Raw genomic sequence first — 17,432 nt, 5'->3', positions numbered from 1 at the left:
AATCCTGCGTTCTTTTGTTGAATGAACCATATTCACGTAATCGTTGATGAAGTCAGACAAATATTCTATGTGAAGGATGCTGCCGTTGAGGATACATTTCAGCATATCTTGTAGAAGCTTCTAACCCATTCCCCTGCGACAGACCGTAAACGTAATGCATATCAGCCATTTCCTCATTTGTGTATGCCATTTTAATAACAAGTGAATTATTAAAGTAACAAATTAAGAACAGAACAATACACAATTAGTATTACTTCAATTTCAAAAATTTACAAACTGACAGCTTGATTCCAATTTAATTGTCAGTATCGCTAATGGCGGCCTACTAGATAAATTAGTTTCGTATTTTCGTTTTATGGCGATATGTATCTTGTTCGTAAAATAATTTTTTGCTGCGAACTGGTTTAATTTGGGCAAAAAATTCAAGAGACATTTTTTTTTAGAATGAAACAGGCTATCGGAAATAAATTTTTAAATGGTAAAAAAATAATAAGACAAAAAATTACGTTGGAAATAAATTTTAGGGGTTGCGTTTTCCACCCCTTACAACCATGGGGTAAACCAAATAAATTACTGGCTAAGTGTCTTTTTGGTAGTAGAAAATGTCAGGTTAATTTCAATATTGTAACTTGTTTAGTGCTTGTGAAAAAAATTGTTAAACAAATTTTATGTACCCCCTTTAAGGGGCTGTATCTTAACAAGGGATGCTCCAATGAAGTTTCTTTATAAGAAAGATCCTATCTTTTTTTCGATGAGGAATCACCCCCTTAAATGTTTTACACTTATTTAGTTACACCTTGTATTGTTAAAGCACCTCGAAGTATTTAAAGACTGAATAGTTGTACTTCTTTCAAAAGCCTCCATTTGAAGCACTTACCAAAAGTGTCCAAGTACATGTAAAAGAGCTCTTATACAATTTTAACGGGTGGTTTAACGTTTTTCCTTCTAGTTGGTGTTTCTTCTTCCCCGTTTATCAGCATTCTTGCGCCATTAATGCGTCGTAGAGTCGCCCCGACGAAATATAACACCAAACGGAGGGAGCGGCACGCTAGATGGCCGCCGCACCGTTCTACGCATCCAGAAAACATAATTACAATAGAGACATTACACGGAATCAATATGCGGCCGGCAATACGGAAACACGTCACTCGGAATATTACCGAGCGCTTTACGGCCACGGGAGAGCGGCCGGTACCGTAAACATCCATCGCATTGTTTGGCATTGCGCGCGAAGTTTATACTCCTTTTATTTTACGAGGGAAATAAAAGATCGAGCGGAGAGTGGGCGTGCCGCGACGCGAAATATGCGTCTCGTTAAGGTCGGCCCGTCGCAAATTAAAAACGGAGGGATACAGCGGTGTTATCGCCACGACTGATCTGCATGTGTGAGAGGGCCGAATAAAAAGCGTACGAAACTCTACACGCCCCCCTTGGCGAAAGGATGTTTCTTTCGTGGTGCTTTGTTTGCCACGGGACGTTGCTTATACGCGTTGGCGCAAGATGGTGTACTGGCCGTTTGTATGTTAGTAGTAGCAACACACAACAAGTACTATTTAACTACTATCGGACGCTATATGGTCATTTTTGTAGAAAAAAGTTACAATCGGTTGAGAATTTCTTGCTGCTTACAGTAACATGTACATATCTGACTCTGATCTGAAACTTCGCATCATTCAATTTATTCTCTAAGTATCTAGCGGCACACTAATGCCTGCACTGTCGCCTCGCTTGCCGGTGAACAATCCATGTTTTTTTTTTTTGTTGAGGGGAAGTTGGCCGTACATTTTATTGTCGTTTGTACGTGTATGAGTCTGACGCTTTGTTTATTCAAGTGCATGGCACGTGTTTTTATGGCAGTCAGTAGCATTGTGTATTGTGAGCATAGAGCGGCACAAGGCTTGACCACATATTTAGCTTATAACTAACTTATGGGCGGATATTTCTAATGATATCCTAATCAAAAATCATTCTACCACACAGATTAACTGGTGCCCAATATTTGCATTTTTTTAAATGATTTATTTTAGAGAATTTACCAATTACTGTTAGATAGGATATACGCAATATCTCACTTCCTATGCGATGTAGGCAAATTTTTTATGAAATGGACACAATGGACCTGTCTTATGATGCGCCATATTACTAAACTAAAATATATCTGTAGAGACATATGAAATATTTGATGTACCTACAAAACACAAGTTCAGACACCTCAAGAGTCACGTGAAAGAAATGGACTTGTAGCGATAACAATTATTCGCTTATTGTATATTTGTATATTTTACATTGACAATTTATTCATCATAAATTGACGAAATTCTTCATGAATTAATTCACGAATTTATTGGTAAACAGTGTGGTTTTACACTGCTACAGACTTTGTCAAGTTTTTTGACGTATCAATCAGTTCTATCAACGAATCAAAGAAGCAAATAAATTTCAAAAATGTCACCTTTCCACTCATAATTTTAGTGATACAACAGCGGTACCGTTCTGACACATATTATATATTAGTTTTTATTTAATTATTTACATTTTCCAATAACATAACCTCATTACTGATCTGAGGCTGGAAATCTGTTGGGTTGGTACTTCCGAACTTCACGAAGAAATTGATGAAAATTAGAACATGCTCGAATTCGTCAAGAACTGGATGTATAAATTGTCAATGTAAAACAACTATAATTCGCTAGCAAACTAGCATTACTTACTTAAAGGACAATAAATATATTTAAATTATTTTGTAGGTTTATTTAATAGAAGCAAGACATTAAAATATATTCTTTTCTGAATTCCAAACTTGAAAAATGAATATTTGTCATAAGTGTAAAAATATTGCTTAATCCGGACCTGTTCAAAGTATGCGCGGTCAGATTACCTCGCACACTCCACTTCCCCGCAATTTGGCTTCACCGGTTCCCAATGTTCCCATGCTTTGGGGTAGGAAACGTACACTCTAGGTCAGAGATGCACATACCTCAGCNGACCTCTGTGCCCTATGAGTCTGTGCATCCCTGCTCTAGGTGCTGTGTGATTTTGAACATTTACTTTAATTTTTAAACTGCTTTTTTTCGGCTTTAGTCTTCTTTTTCAGCACCTATATAGGAAATAATACACGTCACTATTTAATATTATTTCGCTATATATTTAAAAATCTTTTTTTATTGAAACGTAAAATTAAAATCGACCTCATTCAGGACCGTAACAGAAAATTGTTGGATACCTACTCAAAAGGCGCCTATTTTAAAAATTCTAAATTGTGAACTTGTGAATTCTCAATAATTGTGCATTCATATACGAGTATATTATACTATTCCATTTTGCTATATGTAAATAGGCACAAATTAAAACCACACTTAGAAAATTACCCTGTTATATGTTATACGCCTTACGTATAACTTGCAATTAATTTTATTCTGCATAATTTCCACATTTTAATATTGTAGCCATTAAATTCAATGGTATTGCGTTTAAATTCCAAACAAGTCGTTTCCAGATTCTGACAAATCCCATTAAAATAATAATATACTTCTCCCCCTTTACCACCAAACTAGTTCTTGTGTTAATTATAAAAATCAATACTAGTCAATGCATGTCAAATGTGTGTAAAGTTTCAATGTTTTATTTAGGTACTTTAAGTGTTAAGCTGACAGGTAGGTTTTCTAATGACTTAATCCCAATCTTAATGTTTTATATTATTAAGATATTTGTTTGTTAAAAATAAACCTTAGTTAGTTCACACCTTGCCTCTAACTCATTACTATTCAAATTCGACGTCCGTAAGTAGATACTTCGAGTAATTAAATTTTTGTCATGTATTTTGAGTCATCGTTCGCGAGTGGCCTTAACATTATGTTTTACAAATTTTGTTTTTGTTACTAGAAATACCATAGGATGGAATTATTAACAACTTTTGAAAAGACTGAGTAAACATCTTAAACTTAACTTAAAACATCAAAATAAAATCAATCAAATGTGGCGATTTTGGCAAATTTTCTTTTAACTGTCTAAGAGAAAATCTGAAGATTAAATATGCTTCAAATCTCTAACCAAAATCTAAGATTTTTTTTTTTAGATGATTACTGGTTTATAGTGGTGTAATACCTATAACAAATATACTAGATATTGCGAATGTAATTCAATATTGGTTGAGGTTTTAGACCGCATAGTAGTAGAAAAATTTTGGATTGGACTCGATTTGAATAAGCTCCAAATGACAGAAATAATTTTGAAAATCGACTATTTCCATCTAAAACATGTATCAGTCTAAACCGTCTGTAGGGTAAGTGCAAAATTTTGACCAAAAAAATTCCCTAATAGTTATATCCAGGTTGTCCAGGTTGCGTAATTATAAATTCTACATCGATTGCTATTTTTCAATTTTCTAAATGTTTTGCTATCAAATGAAAAAATATTTATGGAATTAGGAAAAAATTCTTTTGATTTCTTTATTTATCTGAACACCAAAATGAGAGTATCCTAGGTATACTATGGCATTTTTGATGTAAGAGAAAATGACGGAAAAAATTTAAAAAATTGCTTTTTTAAATATATAGGTATTTAAGTAAATTCTAACAGCACAGAAAATATAATTTTTCTGGTTAAATTATGAAGAACTTTACTATTAATAATAATATGTCAAATTTTATAACTCCTAGGTATAGTGTTGGGTTCGCCCCAGAGACATTGCCATGTTACTAAATTTTAAAATTTTTCGGATCAGTACTTTCCTAGAGATCGATCGACGTAGTTCCCAGTGGAACACCCTTTATAGAGACCCCCCCGTTTTTTGAGATGAGTATTAAAACAAAAGAAATAGTTAATTCCTGTAATTTTTTCAATCAATCTTGTTCAAATTGCATTAGTCGATATAGGAGAAGAGTTTTTAAAATGTATTTTTAAAATACAGGGTGTAACTAAATAAGTGTAAAACATTTAAAGGGGTGATTCCTCATCGAAAAAAAGATAGGATCTTTCATATAAAGAAACTTCATTGGAGCATCCCTTGTTAAGATACAGCCCCTTAAAGGGGGTACATAAAATTTGTTTAACAATTTTTTTCACAAGCACTAAACAAGTTACAATATTGAAATTAACCTGACATTTTCTACTACCAAAAAGACACTTAGCCAGTAATTTATTTGGTTTACCCCATGGTAGTAAGGGGTGGAAAACGCAACCCCTAAAATTTATTTCCAACGTAATTTTTTGTCTTATTATTTTTTTACCATTTAAAAAATTATTTCCGATAGCCTGTTTCATTCTAAAAAAAAATGTCTCTTGAATTTTTTGCCCAAATTAAACCAGTTCGCAGTAAAAAATTATTTTACGAACAACTACAGAGATACATCGTCATAAATGCGGACTGGATTTACTGTTATTTTGTAGTTACTACCTGCATTAAATGATTAAAGGGGAATAATCAAAACTAATTTAATAATAACAAAACATACAACATGTAGAAATCATAGTAAATGTTCAATATGTCTACCTTCAGACATTACGCATGCGTCTAGACGTCGGCGCATTGAGCCACGTATTCGCTCAAATATTCCTGGAGTCTCTCTAATTACCCTGCACGCATCGATAATGCGGTTTCTTAAGTCCTCTACATCGCGAACAGGAGTACGATAAACCAAATGCTGCAAATGGCCCCAAGTAGACAAATCCAGAGGATTGAGATCCGGGGATCGAGCGGGCCAATTCTGTGGTCCTCCTCGACCTATCCACTGATTTGCATATGTTTCAGTTAAATGCTGACGTGCTACTTGACTAAAATGGGCGGGAGCCCCATCATGCATAAAAACCATATCCCTTCTGACGCCCAAAGGAACTTCCTCCAGCAGTACGGGATGCACTTCTCTTAAAAATTGAACGTATGCCTCACCATTTAATCGAGGAGGTAGAAAATGAGGCCCAATTAAATAATCCCCAATAACTCCGACCCACACGTTAAGAGAAAACTGTTCTTGATGGTTAGTTTCGACAATAGCGTGAGGGTTTTCATCAGCCCATATGTGGTAATTATGAAAATTAATAATCTTGTCCCGAGAAAAACTACATTCGTCTGTGAATTCGATCGTCTTCAGAAAGTCACGATTTCTTCTAATCATTTCCAGCATCCAATTGCAAAATTCAAGACGGTTCGGAAAGTCTCGCGGTAACAGTGCCTGTACTCGTTGCAGATGGTAAGGGTATAAGAGATGTTCCTTTAAAATTCGAAATACCGTCATATGATCAACATTTAGCTGGAAAGCAATCTTTCTAGTACTGGTAGTAGGTTGTTCTTCTATCAAATTAAGTACTGCTGCCTCAAGCTGTGGTGTTCTTACTTCTCGATGGCGACCACAATCCTGCGTTCTTTTGTTGAATGAACCATATTCACGTAATCGTTGATGAAGTCAGACAAATATTCTATGTGAAGGATGCTGCCGTTGAGGATACATTTCAGCATATCTTGTAGAAGCTTCTAACCCATTCCCCTGCGACAGACCGTAAACGTAATGCATATCAGCCATTTCCTCATTTGTGTATGCCATTTTAATAACAAGTGAATTATTAAAGTAACAAATTAAGAACAGAACAATACACAATTAGTATTACTTCAATTTCAAAAATTTACAAACTGACAGCTTGATTCCAATTTAATTGTCAGTATCGCTAATGGCGGCCTACTAGATAAATTAGTTTCGTATTTTCGTTTTATGGCGATATGTATCTTGTTCGTAAAATAATTTTTTGCTGCGAACTGGTTTAATTTGGGCAAAAAATTCAAGAGACATTTTTTTTTAGAATGAAACAGGCTATCGGAAATAAATTTTTAAATGGTAAAAAAATAATAAGACAAAAAATTACGTTGGAAATAAATTTTAGGGGTTGCGTTTTCCACCCCTTACAACCATGGGGTAAACCAAATAAATTACTGGCTAAGTGTCTTTTTGGTAGTAGAAAATGTCAGGTTAATTTCAATATTGTAACTTGTTTAGTGCTTTTGAAAAAAATTGTTAAACAAATTTTATGTACCCCCTTTAAGGGGCTGTATCTTAACAAGGGATGCTCCAATGAAGTTTCTTTATATGAACGATCCTATCTTTTTTTCGATGAGGAATCACCCCCTTAAATGTTTTACACTTATTTAGTTACACCCTGTATAGCCGACGCTTCTTTTTTTTTAACTTTCTCAGGACTGAAAATATTAAAAATTCTTTAACAAAACATTGTTCCTAAATATATACTAAAGAAACATAGTGATTAAAATTACCATTATTTGTACTATAATGGTAAAAGTTATGCCCTTTTATTTAAGCACTATGCACACAAAATTGAATTTCAGTATCTTCATTTGTTCTGAAGCCAGTTAAAAATAAAAGCACCACAATTAAAAAGAGAACTGCCACTTTTTTTTAGTATTAACTTTATTTCGCTACGGAAATTTAAAAGGCACAATCAATAACATTAGAGTTTGGCCAATAACGTTCATTCTGTAAAATTATCGGCATAATAATCGATTTTAATTTAAGGTAGTTTTAATAACAGGTCCGGTACTTAGTAACAAATTTACAGCAACTAACATTCAGTAGCTTCATATCAAAGACTGATTATAATTTGTTTTAAAATTTCATGATATAGAAATTCCCTGATATTTCCCTGACAATTCCAAAATTAGAAAGTTCTCTGACAGGTTTTCAAGAGTGGTATACACTGTCTAATTAACCAAGTCTTAGTCGCTACTCAAATTACCATCCCTCAGTATAGTTACATTTCCATACCACCCTCTAACTCTAATTCTACAGAGGTTTTAAATCGGCCTTGATGACATTTTTGATAAAAAAGACATTCACCGCTTGAAACCAATCCTTCATGGTAACACTTGCCCGCCTAGCATCCTCCTCCCGACTCATTATTATTCGATAGCGGCGTACCTGTAATTAAAATTTGACTGTGTGTGTATGAGTCACGGAACCACAAGTGACACTAGTAAAGCGTTCAGATACATATCGTGCAAAAATTAAAAGTACGTTCATTAAACCTGCTGTCCGCCGACCTTGAACTCTCCCGGGGAAAACAATTTGAATACACTTGTTTACTTTCGCGTAGTGGCGAATAACGATTAGGGGCGACCCCTCAAGGTCAATCAGTAAGGATTATCCTTCACAGAGTTTAAGTCGTTCCACGTGGACTAGTAGGATCAAAAAGCAATTTTAAAATGACTGAAATGTGACTTTTTAAAGACACTGTGTTCATGACAACGTACAAAGCGCCATCTGGATTAGTACAATAAAGATGACGTCGACGGTGATGACTTTCAGTGAATACTAGTAAGATTTTTTTGTTGCTACTGAAAATTGATATGCCTAACTTGGAGTCAAGGTTAACATATATTACAGCTGTTAGAAGTTGCCTATTTTGTATTTTTCTGTGATTCCTAAACACGTGTCGATGTTTTTGCAGCTATGCTCATGCGCAGAAGTAATACACAAACTAGTTCTACATTCTACTGTGACTACAAACAATAAATATGGTACTGTTAATATCATAACTTAAGTTAAAAATCGTTTTCCAACAGAGGCAAAGACTATTTATTCTCTAAACTGTACATTTGTTTGTACACAAGATTAATTTTTATATTTGGATAAACAAGACGCAACATATGGTAAAGAGAAGAACAATAGAAGTTAAAAAGTTCAACTTCTCGCAGAAATAACTGGGAAGTCATTTTTAAATTGATCACGCTTTCAAGTTGTCAGAAAGAAGCTACCATGTATTTTAACCTTGAGCACACTTATATCTTTTCAACATATATAGGGTGTTACTGAAATAAGTACGTTGAAATGTATGACAGAGGGCATGACAATAAGCAACTTTTATTAAGCAACTAATGGTTTAAATGCTTCTGTTTTTGAGAAAATTAATTATAAACGTAAGTCGACACGCCGCCCCTGTGCATCTTGTGCACGTGTGTTGTGTGTTGCAGTGTTACTCGCGACATTGGCTGAGAAATGGGTGTATCTAACAGTACCGATGAATGTTGTTTTACCGGAGACGGCAAACTAAATTTTCACAACATTCACTATTTGTGTGATGCAAATCCTCACGTTGTACTATTGGTAAGTATAATTCATTTATTCGTCTAATTTTTGTGTTACTTTGAAACGAGATCTGAATAAATTTCAGCATTTTCGAACACAGAATTGGCGGGGTATATCTGATAGTTTGAAAACCATTTAAAATGATTTAGAATAATTATTATATACAGCGTAGTCAATTTTAAATTGAAACATATTTGTAAAAAATATATATTTTATTGTCTGATTTAATTCGTTTTTTAAGAGCTTAAAAAACTGTATTACGTCACATGAGATTTGAATTTATTTTCAGTTATCAAAACATTGTTATTTTTTTAATAGTTAATTTTTTCAAGAATTAGCGCGATTTTTGCTGATCTGACTGCGTCACAGAAATGTGCATATTCTCATTTGTACCTTCGTGAAGAAATATTAAAATTAGTTGTAGTAATAATAATATTATTGGATTTTATCACATCCTTTTTAATAAACGGAATGACCAATCAATCTACAGGTTCGGAAAGTCCCCATGGTACATCGACCCGTTACGTGAATGCGATAACATAAGTCATAGAAATCCGTGCGATAGACAAGGATGGTTACATTGAAGACGTTTCATAATCTGAATAGTTCTAATCCGAAACGGGCGGTGACTATTCAGATTATGAAACGTCTTCATTATAGCCATCCTTGTCTATCGCACGGATTTCTTTACTTTACTTTGTCGCTCTCATGTAAAGGCAGATGGACCATGTGGATTTTCCAGCCCTGTATATGATTACACAGGCTGTCTCCTAAAAAACGCTGCAAGCCATAACTCCGTTATTTATAGTCTGATTTTGAAAAACAAAAAATTATATGAAATGGCTCTAAAAACACTATAGAGTGAGCCTATATTGGAGCGTACTTATTATTTCTTTTTGACAAGCGATAGTCAACTTTTTTCTTTCTGTGTCATTTACAGTAAGTTATTTATTGAAATAATCTCAACAGTGAAGAATATGAGTAATAATCAATTGACGGACATGATTCAGGTATACTTTCGATGTAATAAAAATTGTGGTACAGGAGTCCGACTTTACAGAGAACTATTTCCTCGCAGAGAAGTTCCAGAACCACGTAGATTTGCAAGACTTGAAGAAAATTTGAGAAACTATAATGCTTTTAAGAAACCAAAGCGAGAACGCCAATTTAATGAAAACATCGAGTTCAATGTTCTTCTTAACGTTGAAGAAAACCCAAGAACTTACATTCGGGAAATTTCTAATAATATTAGAGCATCAACGGAAACTAATTGTATATGCAGTATTGAAAACGTACAAATTCAAGCCATACATTCCTCAAAAAGTACAGGCAATAGAGGACGACTGCAATTTATTTCTTTAGTTGTTTGTGTTTGTTGTTCTTCGTATCGTTTGATGTGTTTTGTGTTTAATTGAATTTCTTTGTTTTTCTTTTAATTGATATTAATTGTATTGTTTCTTTTCTGTTAACTACAAAATTCTCTGTTGAGTTTTATTTTCTTTGCTGTATTATTTTTTGCCATTTGAAAAAAAAAAGTTGACTACCGCTCTTCAAAAAAAAAAAGTAAAAAAGCTTTAATAGGCTGCCTTTATATTATTGTATTTAGAGCCATTTCATTTAATTTTTTGTTTTTTAAAATAAGACTAAATAACGGAGTTATGCCTTGCGGCGTTTTTTAGGAGACAGCATGTATATAAATTTTATAAATAAACACATACAAATGTTCACCAACTGGCTCTTCTTAAAATGCAGTTTAAAATTAAACAAGAATTTAATTATAACGAAAAATCACAAACCAAAAACGTAGGTAAACAAATATTTCTGTCATGCATACAGACCAAACTCTAGAAACCAACCAAATAAATACTAAACTATTAATTAATATTTACAACTTTGGTTTAATTATCGTTATACATTTAAATACATTTACTACAATTCCGTGATTCAATCGTATTCAAATACAGTGTCAACTTTTCTCTCAGGGACTGTGTAAGTCAACAGCAATGAAAAAAATACTAAACGAGTTTTCGTATCTTTGTTCATACCCAGGACCCTAATTTTAAATCGCCACAATAATCGTTCAATTCATGCATATAAAAGTATACAAAACCTCAAAAGATAAATTAGTTTTATTTATACGCGTAAGTAATACATTACATTAAATAATTTTAATTGTAACTGATCATTCAAATCTAAGAGCAAGCTCTTCATGTTCCTTTCTTCGTATTTCGGCCCATTTCTTTTTATTAGCTGGGGAGTTTGCTAAAAAAAATACATATATTAAATAAGCAAAATGAATCATACATAATGCATGGCATATCCATTACATAATATACGCATAAGGAGTGTTTTTGTCGCCAGACGTTTTTTAATGCTTAAAATTCAAACTGGGACATTAAATTTTATGTAACTCTTTTATATGTACAGGGATGACCAGAAGTACAGAATAAAATTCATATCTTTTGAATGAGTTAATTTTTTTTTAAACGCCGAAACACGTTAACTGATTTTGATTTTTTCCCATCTTTCGGTTATATAATAATTAATTNTTTGATGAAAACGAATTTTGTCACTAAAAAGTATCTAGAATTATTCAGGTTTTTATTAATTTGGAAATTTGCAAGCACATTGCAAATATACCTCCCTCCATATAAGAAAAAAAAAGAAAAATTTATTTAAGTACTGGATTTTTTTTCGAGGTGAGAACAGAAAAAATAAAACTAATACAAAAGTCATTAGGGCATACCTAAAAATTTAAAACAATTTATTCGTACAGTTGCGTCATTGTTATTTTGCAATAAAAAAGTACTGACAAATTATCACAGCCAACTGGATTAAAATATTATCGCACGTCTACCATCGCCAGATATGATGCAGAAAAAGTTCGTTGCCCTCACTTATCATATGTATGCGAAATCACCCGAAACGGTATATGTTTGGAGGAAAAAAAAAAACATCAATCAGGTTCCGATGACATGATAAAAATAATTAGCAACAGGTGATGTTTGCCATTGTTCGATCGCAAGTTTTTTTTTTCCACAAACAGGAGAATCTAAAATAAGGCGTGATGTATTGTCTCGTCGTCTTATTAATCATTTTTTTAACAGATTGATTGGGGCGATCAAGTCCTCGCCGTCGAAGAGGAAAACTATAAAAAAAATAGTAGATCATATTTATCATCACCAAGAATACTGGTGCCATGTTAATAACAAGGTTAGTGTAGGATTGTCAAAATGGAGAGAAGGGATTATGTTAATATTCACATAATAATCTTAAAACAGTGGTAAAGAGAACAAAAATCCTTTTTGTAAATAAGACACAAAATATTAGGTACTACTTAACTATAAATATGTCGTTTGTTACTTAAATGAATAAGTAGTACATTAGTCCAAAATTGATTTATTTGCAAGTTACAGAATATTTAAGGGCAGGTTTCATAATTAACTAAAATCTCTTTAAATTTAAGAAACTTTAAAACACTGTTACAGCAGAACGTTTCTAGGATCGTTAAAAAACTTTATTTTACAGCTGATTTTAAGTAAAATTTGCTATTTACCATAATTGCCAGCGTTGTTCGGACGATGCTTTAACAACTTAAAAGGTATGTAGGTACCTACATTTTATTATTTTATTTATTTATTATTTTCAAAACCATCAGAAATTATCTGGTACACCCTGTACATAAATTACAATATTTGTAGAATAAAACAACTAAAAATGTATGTAACCAATATATCTACATAAAAATCAACCATTAAGTATATTCTATTTGGGTATTTAAGTATGTTTACTTATCGTTGTGAATGTCATTAGAGGTCAAAGAAATTCTAACTTTTTGTTAATCAACATAATTTTTAATGAACCCGAATGCAACCCGAAGCTTGGAGAATGTAACAGAAACAGAAGTTTTCGTCAAAATTTTAAGATATTGTTATTGCCTTAAATTTTAATTTTATTTTTAGGCCAGGAAATAGAGAGTTGGACGGGACTTTTTGTTTAGGCAAGCTGAATTTATCACTATAGATGCTAAATATTAGCAAAATGAAATATACGACGCACGAGCGTGAAATAGTTATATATTATTACATATTCGGAAAGCTTATGAAAAGAGCTTTAAGTTAAAAAAAAATCGTCAAGATTCGTTGAAAAACAACGGAGTTACAGACTGTCAAAGTTGACGGCCTATTGTTAAACAAATTAGGTTGGTAGCGGGAAAAAAAATACTGTCATAACCGGCAACCCGAGTACTTTCCCAGATAAAAATATTTTATTTGTGGAAGTATGTTAAGTGCATAAGAAATATTGTCAAAAGTCAGTAGGTCGCTTGATTTTCGGCGAGCCGTGGCGCGGCGGAAGGGTGGGGGAAGCGAACGACAGCGAGTCCGAAGAAAATGACGATAATATTCATAGTCCTGCCGTTAAAAAAGCGAAATTCGCTTGAAAATAATATATTTGACAGTCTGTAACTCCGTTGTTTTTCAACGAATCTTGACGATTTTTTTTTAACTTAAAGCTCTTTTCATAAGCTTTCCGAATATGTAATAATATATAACTATATCACGCGCGTGCGTCGTATATTTCATTTTGCAACTAAGGCTAAAAAATAAGAAAACTTTCCTGATTGCAAATTCGAAATTTTAAAAAAAAATGATAGATTTCAATGTATTATTATGAAATCTACCATGAAAAAAATCAGTGCGATTGTGGAAGATCCTCGGGATCGTCCAGACTAATAATTAGTTAATTTGTTTATAAGGCCATAACTTGTAAACTATTCAACTTACCGATTCCAGATTTCGTGTGAGTTATTAGACAGTGATAAGGAATGAGAGGATGCGATGCCAAAACGTTCTGGTAATAATAACGCAGTTTATAAATGTTTAATTCAAAAGTCATAAATAAACTTCTTCTGTTTATAACTTTTGATCTAATCAATATTTTTTGACGCTCGAGGGCTAGTTTTGTAGGTCTTTTGAAGACAAAAAAAAGTACTTTACTGTTTTCTCGTGGAAATGAACGAAAAAGTTATAAGCGAAAAACGTGAATTTACGTAAAAATTATACAATTAACCACCCTGTAAACATTCTTCCCCCCATTTTTATGACTGTGGAAACTAATATGTTATTATTGTACATAATATTTAGCAACTATAGTGATAAATTCAGCTTGCCGAAACAAAAAGTCGCAAAATGGTCATTTCCCAGCTTATTTTCCTGGCCTATTTGAAAACAAAAGTTACGTTAACGTAAAATGTTTCTCCAATGTGTATACTTTGCAAACCGTATAACCTCTTTTAGTTTTTCCAATTTTTAAGCAATAAATTATAAAAAATCGACTACTGTATTGATGTATGTAATATGACATAAACTGTGGTCTTTGCTTCAATAAATTAGTAAATAAAATTGGAGACAATAGTGGTCCTAATATAATGATCAATTTTGAATGAATTTTAAAATACGATCTACAATTTTACTTTACTGTTTCTTTTAATACTTTACATATAAGTACTTATTTGTTATTGCATTTCAGTTACTTTGCAGTAAGTTTGCATAAGCTTATTACGGTTTGGTGTCATCAAGAATAATCTTTGTTTCAAAAGTTTGTAGCCAATTCATTCGACCAATAAATTTGCCAAATTATTGTACCTAAACGGTGCCACAGCCAAAAAAAAGGCATTATGTAAAACAGATTTTAAACTAAATGGACATAGATATTGATACGACATACACGTTTTCTTCATAATTGTTTTTAAAATTTATATCACAAACAGCAAAATATAAAAATTACATTTACTTACACAATCTACTGATATAAACAAAGACAGGCACGGCGGCGATCACCCCATAGCAATAATATCTGAATATCGTGTTGTTCTGGAAGTAGAATTTGTAGGGGAACTGGGCTATTTTGGCGGAAAAGGTGTAGGGGTACTTCATGGGTCTAGAAGGGCCCTTCGGGACAGGCGAGGCGCTTGCAGGAGGTTTATCTTTCGACATGAATAGGTTCAGTTTCGACAGCACGGGCGACTAAAAATGGAAATTTTATGTTCGGATATAAGGATACGAGTTACTCACCCTGAAGGGAAAAATAATGGCAAATAAAAGGGACAAAGATGTATAAACGTCGATAAATATTTGTAAAATGTTAATATGACACTAAACTGGTGTCTATGGTGATTGTAAAAAACAAGAAATGTGTCAAAAACGTTTGGATGGTTAAAAATCGCACTGGTACTGGTGACCAAACTATAAAGGTAACCGTGATGTGAATATGTGGTGTGCTCGTCAGTCGGCTCAATTTCTTCCTGTCTGTGCATGACGTCAGCAAGGAATCAGATAAACTACTTTAATTTTGCCTTAAATAGTACCTACGTATCCCTACTAATATTATAAATGTGAATGTAAGTTTGTTTGTTACGCTTTTATGCGAAAACTACTTTACCGATCATCATGAAACTTTGTACACATATTCTTGGAGGTATTAGAAGTAACATAGGATACTTTTTTTTTAAAAAAATTATTTTTTACGAAAGATTTTCTATATTTATTTTAATGGCTTCAATTCGAGCGAAGCCGCGGGTAAAAGCTAGTTACATATAAACAGAATTTTAGTTGACAATAATAAATAAGACGGAAAACTTGTAATTTTCACATTTTCATGAGGTATGAATAGTGTTTAAAAAACGTGAACGTGTCATTAAAAATGTACTTTGATGTTTGAAGAAACGTTACCTTTTTTCCATAATAAAATGAAATATGTGAACCTGTTTGGGCTGCAATACCTCTGGATTGTTAAAAAAAACGACAGAAAGTTCATGCTAATACAGGGTGTAACTAAATAAGTGTAAAACATTTAAGGGGGTGATTCCTCATCGAAAAAAAGATAGGATCGTTCATATAAAGAAACTTCATTGGAGCATCCCTTGTTAAGATACAGCCCCTTAAAGGGGGTACATAAAATTTGTTTAACAATTTTTTTCAAAAGCACTAAACAAGTTACAATATTGAAATTAACCTGACATTTTCTACTACCAAAAAGACACTTAGCCAGTAATTTATTTGGTTTACCCCATGGTTGTAAGGGGTGGAAAACGCAACCCCTAAAATTTATTTCCAACGTAATTTTTTGTCTTATTATTTTTTTACCATTTAAAAATTTATTTCCGATAGCCTGTTTCATTCTAAAAAAAAATGTCTCTTGAATTTTTTGCCCAAATTAAACCAGTTCGCAGCAAAAAATTATTTTACGAACAAGATACATATCGCCATAAAACGAAAATACGAAACTAATTTATCTAGTAGGCCGCCATTAGCGATACTGACAATTAAATTGGAATCAAGCTGTCAGTTTGTAAATTTTTGAAATTGAAGTAATACTAATTGTGTATTGTTCTGTTCTTAATTTGTTACTTTAATAATTCACTTGTTATTAAAATGGCATACACAAATGAGGAAATGGCTGATATGCATTACGTTTACGGTCTGTCGCAGGGGAATGGGTTAGAAGCTTCTACAAGATATGCTGAAATGTATCCTCAACGGCAGCATCCTTCACATAGAATATTTGTCTGACTTCATCAACGATTACGTGAATATGGTTCATTCAACAAAAGAACGCAGGATTGTGGTCGCCATCGAGAAGTAAGAACACCACAGCTTGAGGAAGCAGTATTTAATTTGATACAAGAACAACCTACTACCAGTACTAGAAAGATTGCATTCCCGCTAAATGTTGATCATATGACGGTATTTCGAATTTTAAAGGAACATCTCTTATACCCTTAGTAGTTTTTCTGACATGTTCGAGGTTGCAGACATATTGAAGGACTCATATCTTTTGTCAGAGAATTTTACTTTCACGTTTAATTTGAAGTTTTTAAGCTATTCAATTAAAAAAAAAACGGTATCTATAAATTTTTCATATATCGTCAAAACGACGTGTTTCGGAAAAATTAGAGGGAAAACGCCCCAAAATTGAAAAAAGTCACACAGGAAAAAGGTGTAAGGCTAGGCCTAATGAAGCTATACAGGGTGAGTCAGTTTTTTGTAGACAAACTTTAACAGGAGATAGAACACATGTTTTTAAAAAGAAAAGTTCCTATAAACATATGTCGTAGAAGGCTTCGTTTCCGAGATACGGGGTGTTGAATATAATTTTTTTTCTCGAATATTCATTATAACTTATAAACGAATGCTTAGATTTTTTTCATGTTTGGGAGATAATGCCTATTAATTAAGGGGCATAAAACAAGCGATAAAAATGTTCAAAAACTTGCACAGTGGCGGAGTGGAGGGGGTGCTCAACCCCTTTCTTAAACAGAACTTCTACGCCAATGACTATTTT

The 17,432-nt window shown here is 33.0% G+C and overlaps 2 protein-coding genes across 3 annotated transcripts in view; both read right to left on the bottom strand.

The window, feature by feature from the left end:
• Positions 1-17,432, bottom strand: part of LOC108903233 (ecdysone receptor) — a 521,233-nt gene that overhangs the window by 320,736 nt on the left and 183,065 nt on the right. The window lies entirely within an intron of this gene.
• Positions 11,272-17,432, bottom strand: part of LOC108917946 — an 8,664-nt gene continuing 2,503 nt past the window's right edge. The window contains exons 2-3 of the mRNA XM_018724767.1: positions 14,887-15,115; positions 11,272-11,351 (exon numbers count right to left, since the gene is read on the bottom strand). Coding sequence (XP_018580283.1) covers positions 11,272-11,351; positions 14,887-15,115 — 309 coding nt within the window. The remainder of the gene's footprint in view (positions 11,352-14,886; positions 15,116-17,432) is intronic.

Source organism: Anoplophora glabripennis, unplaced genomic scaffold, assembly GCF_000390285.2.
Source record: "Anoplophora glabripennis isolate ALB-LARVAE unplaced genomic scaffold, Agla_2.0 scaffold12, whole genome shotgun sequence".
In the NCBI taxonomy this organism is placed as follows: Eukaryota; Metazoa; Arthropoda; class Insecta; order Coleoptera; family Cerambycidae; genus Anoplophora; species Anoplophora glabripennis.
Note: the sequence above shows the minus strand (reverse complement) of the source record. Positions and strands in the feature narration are given on the sequence as shown.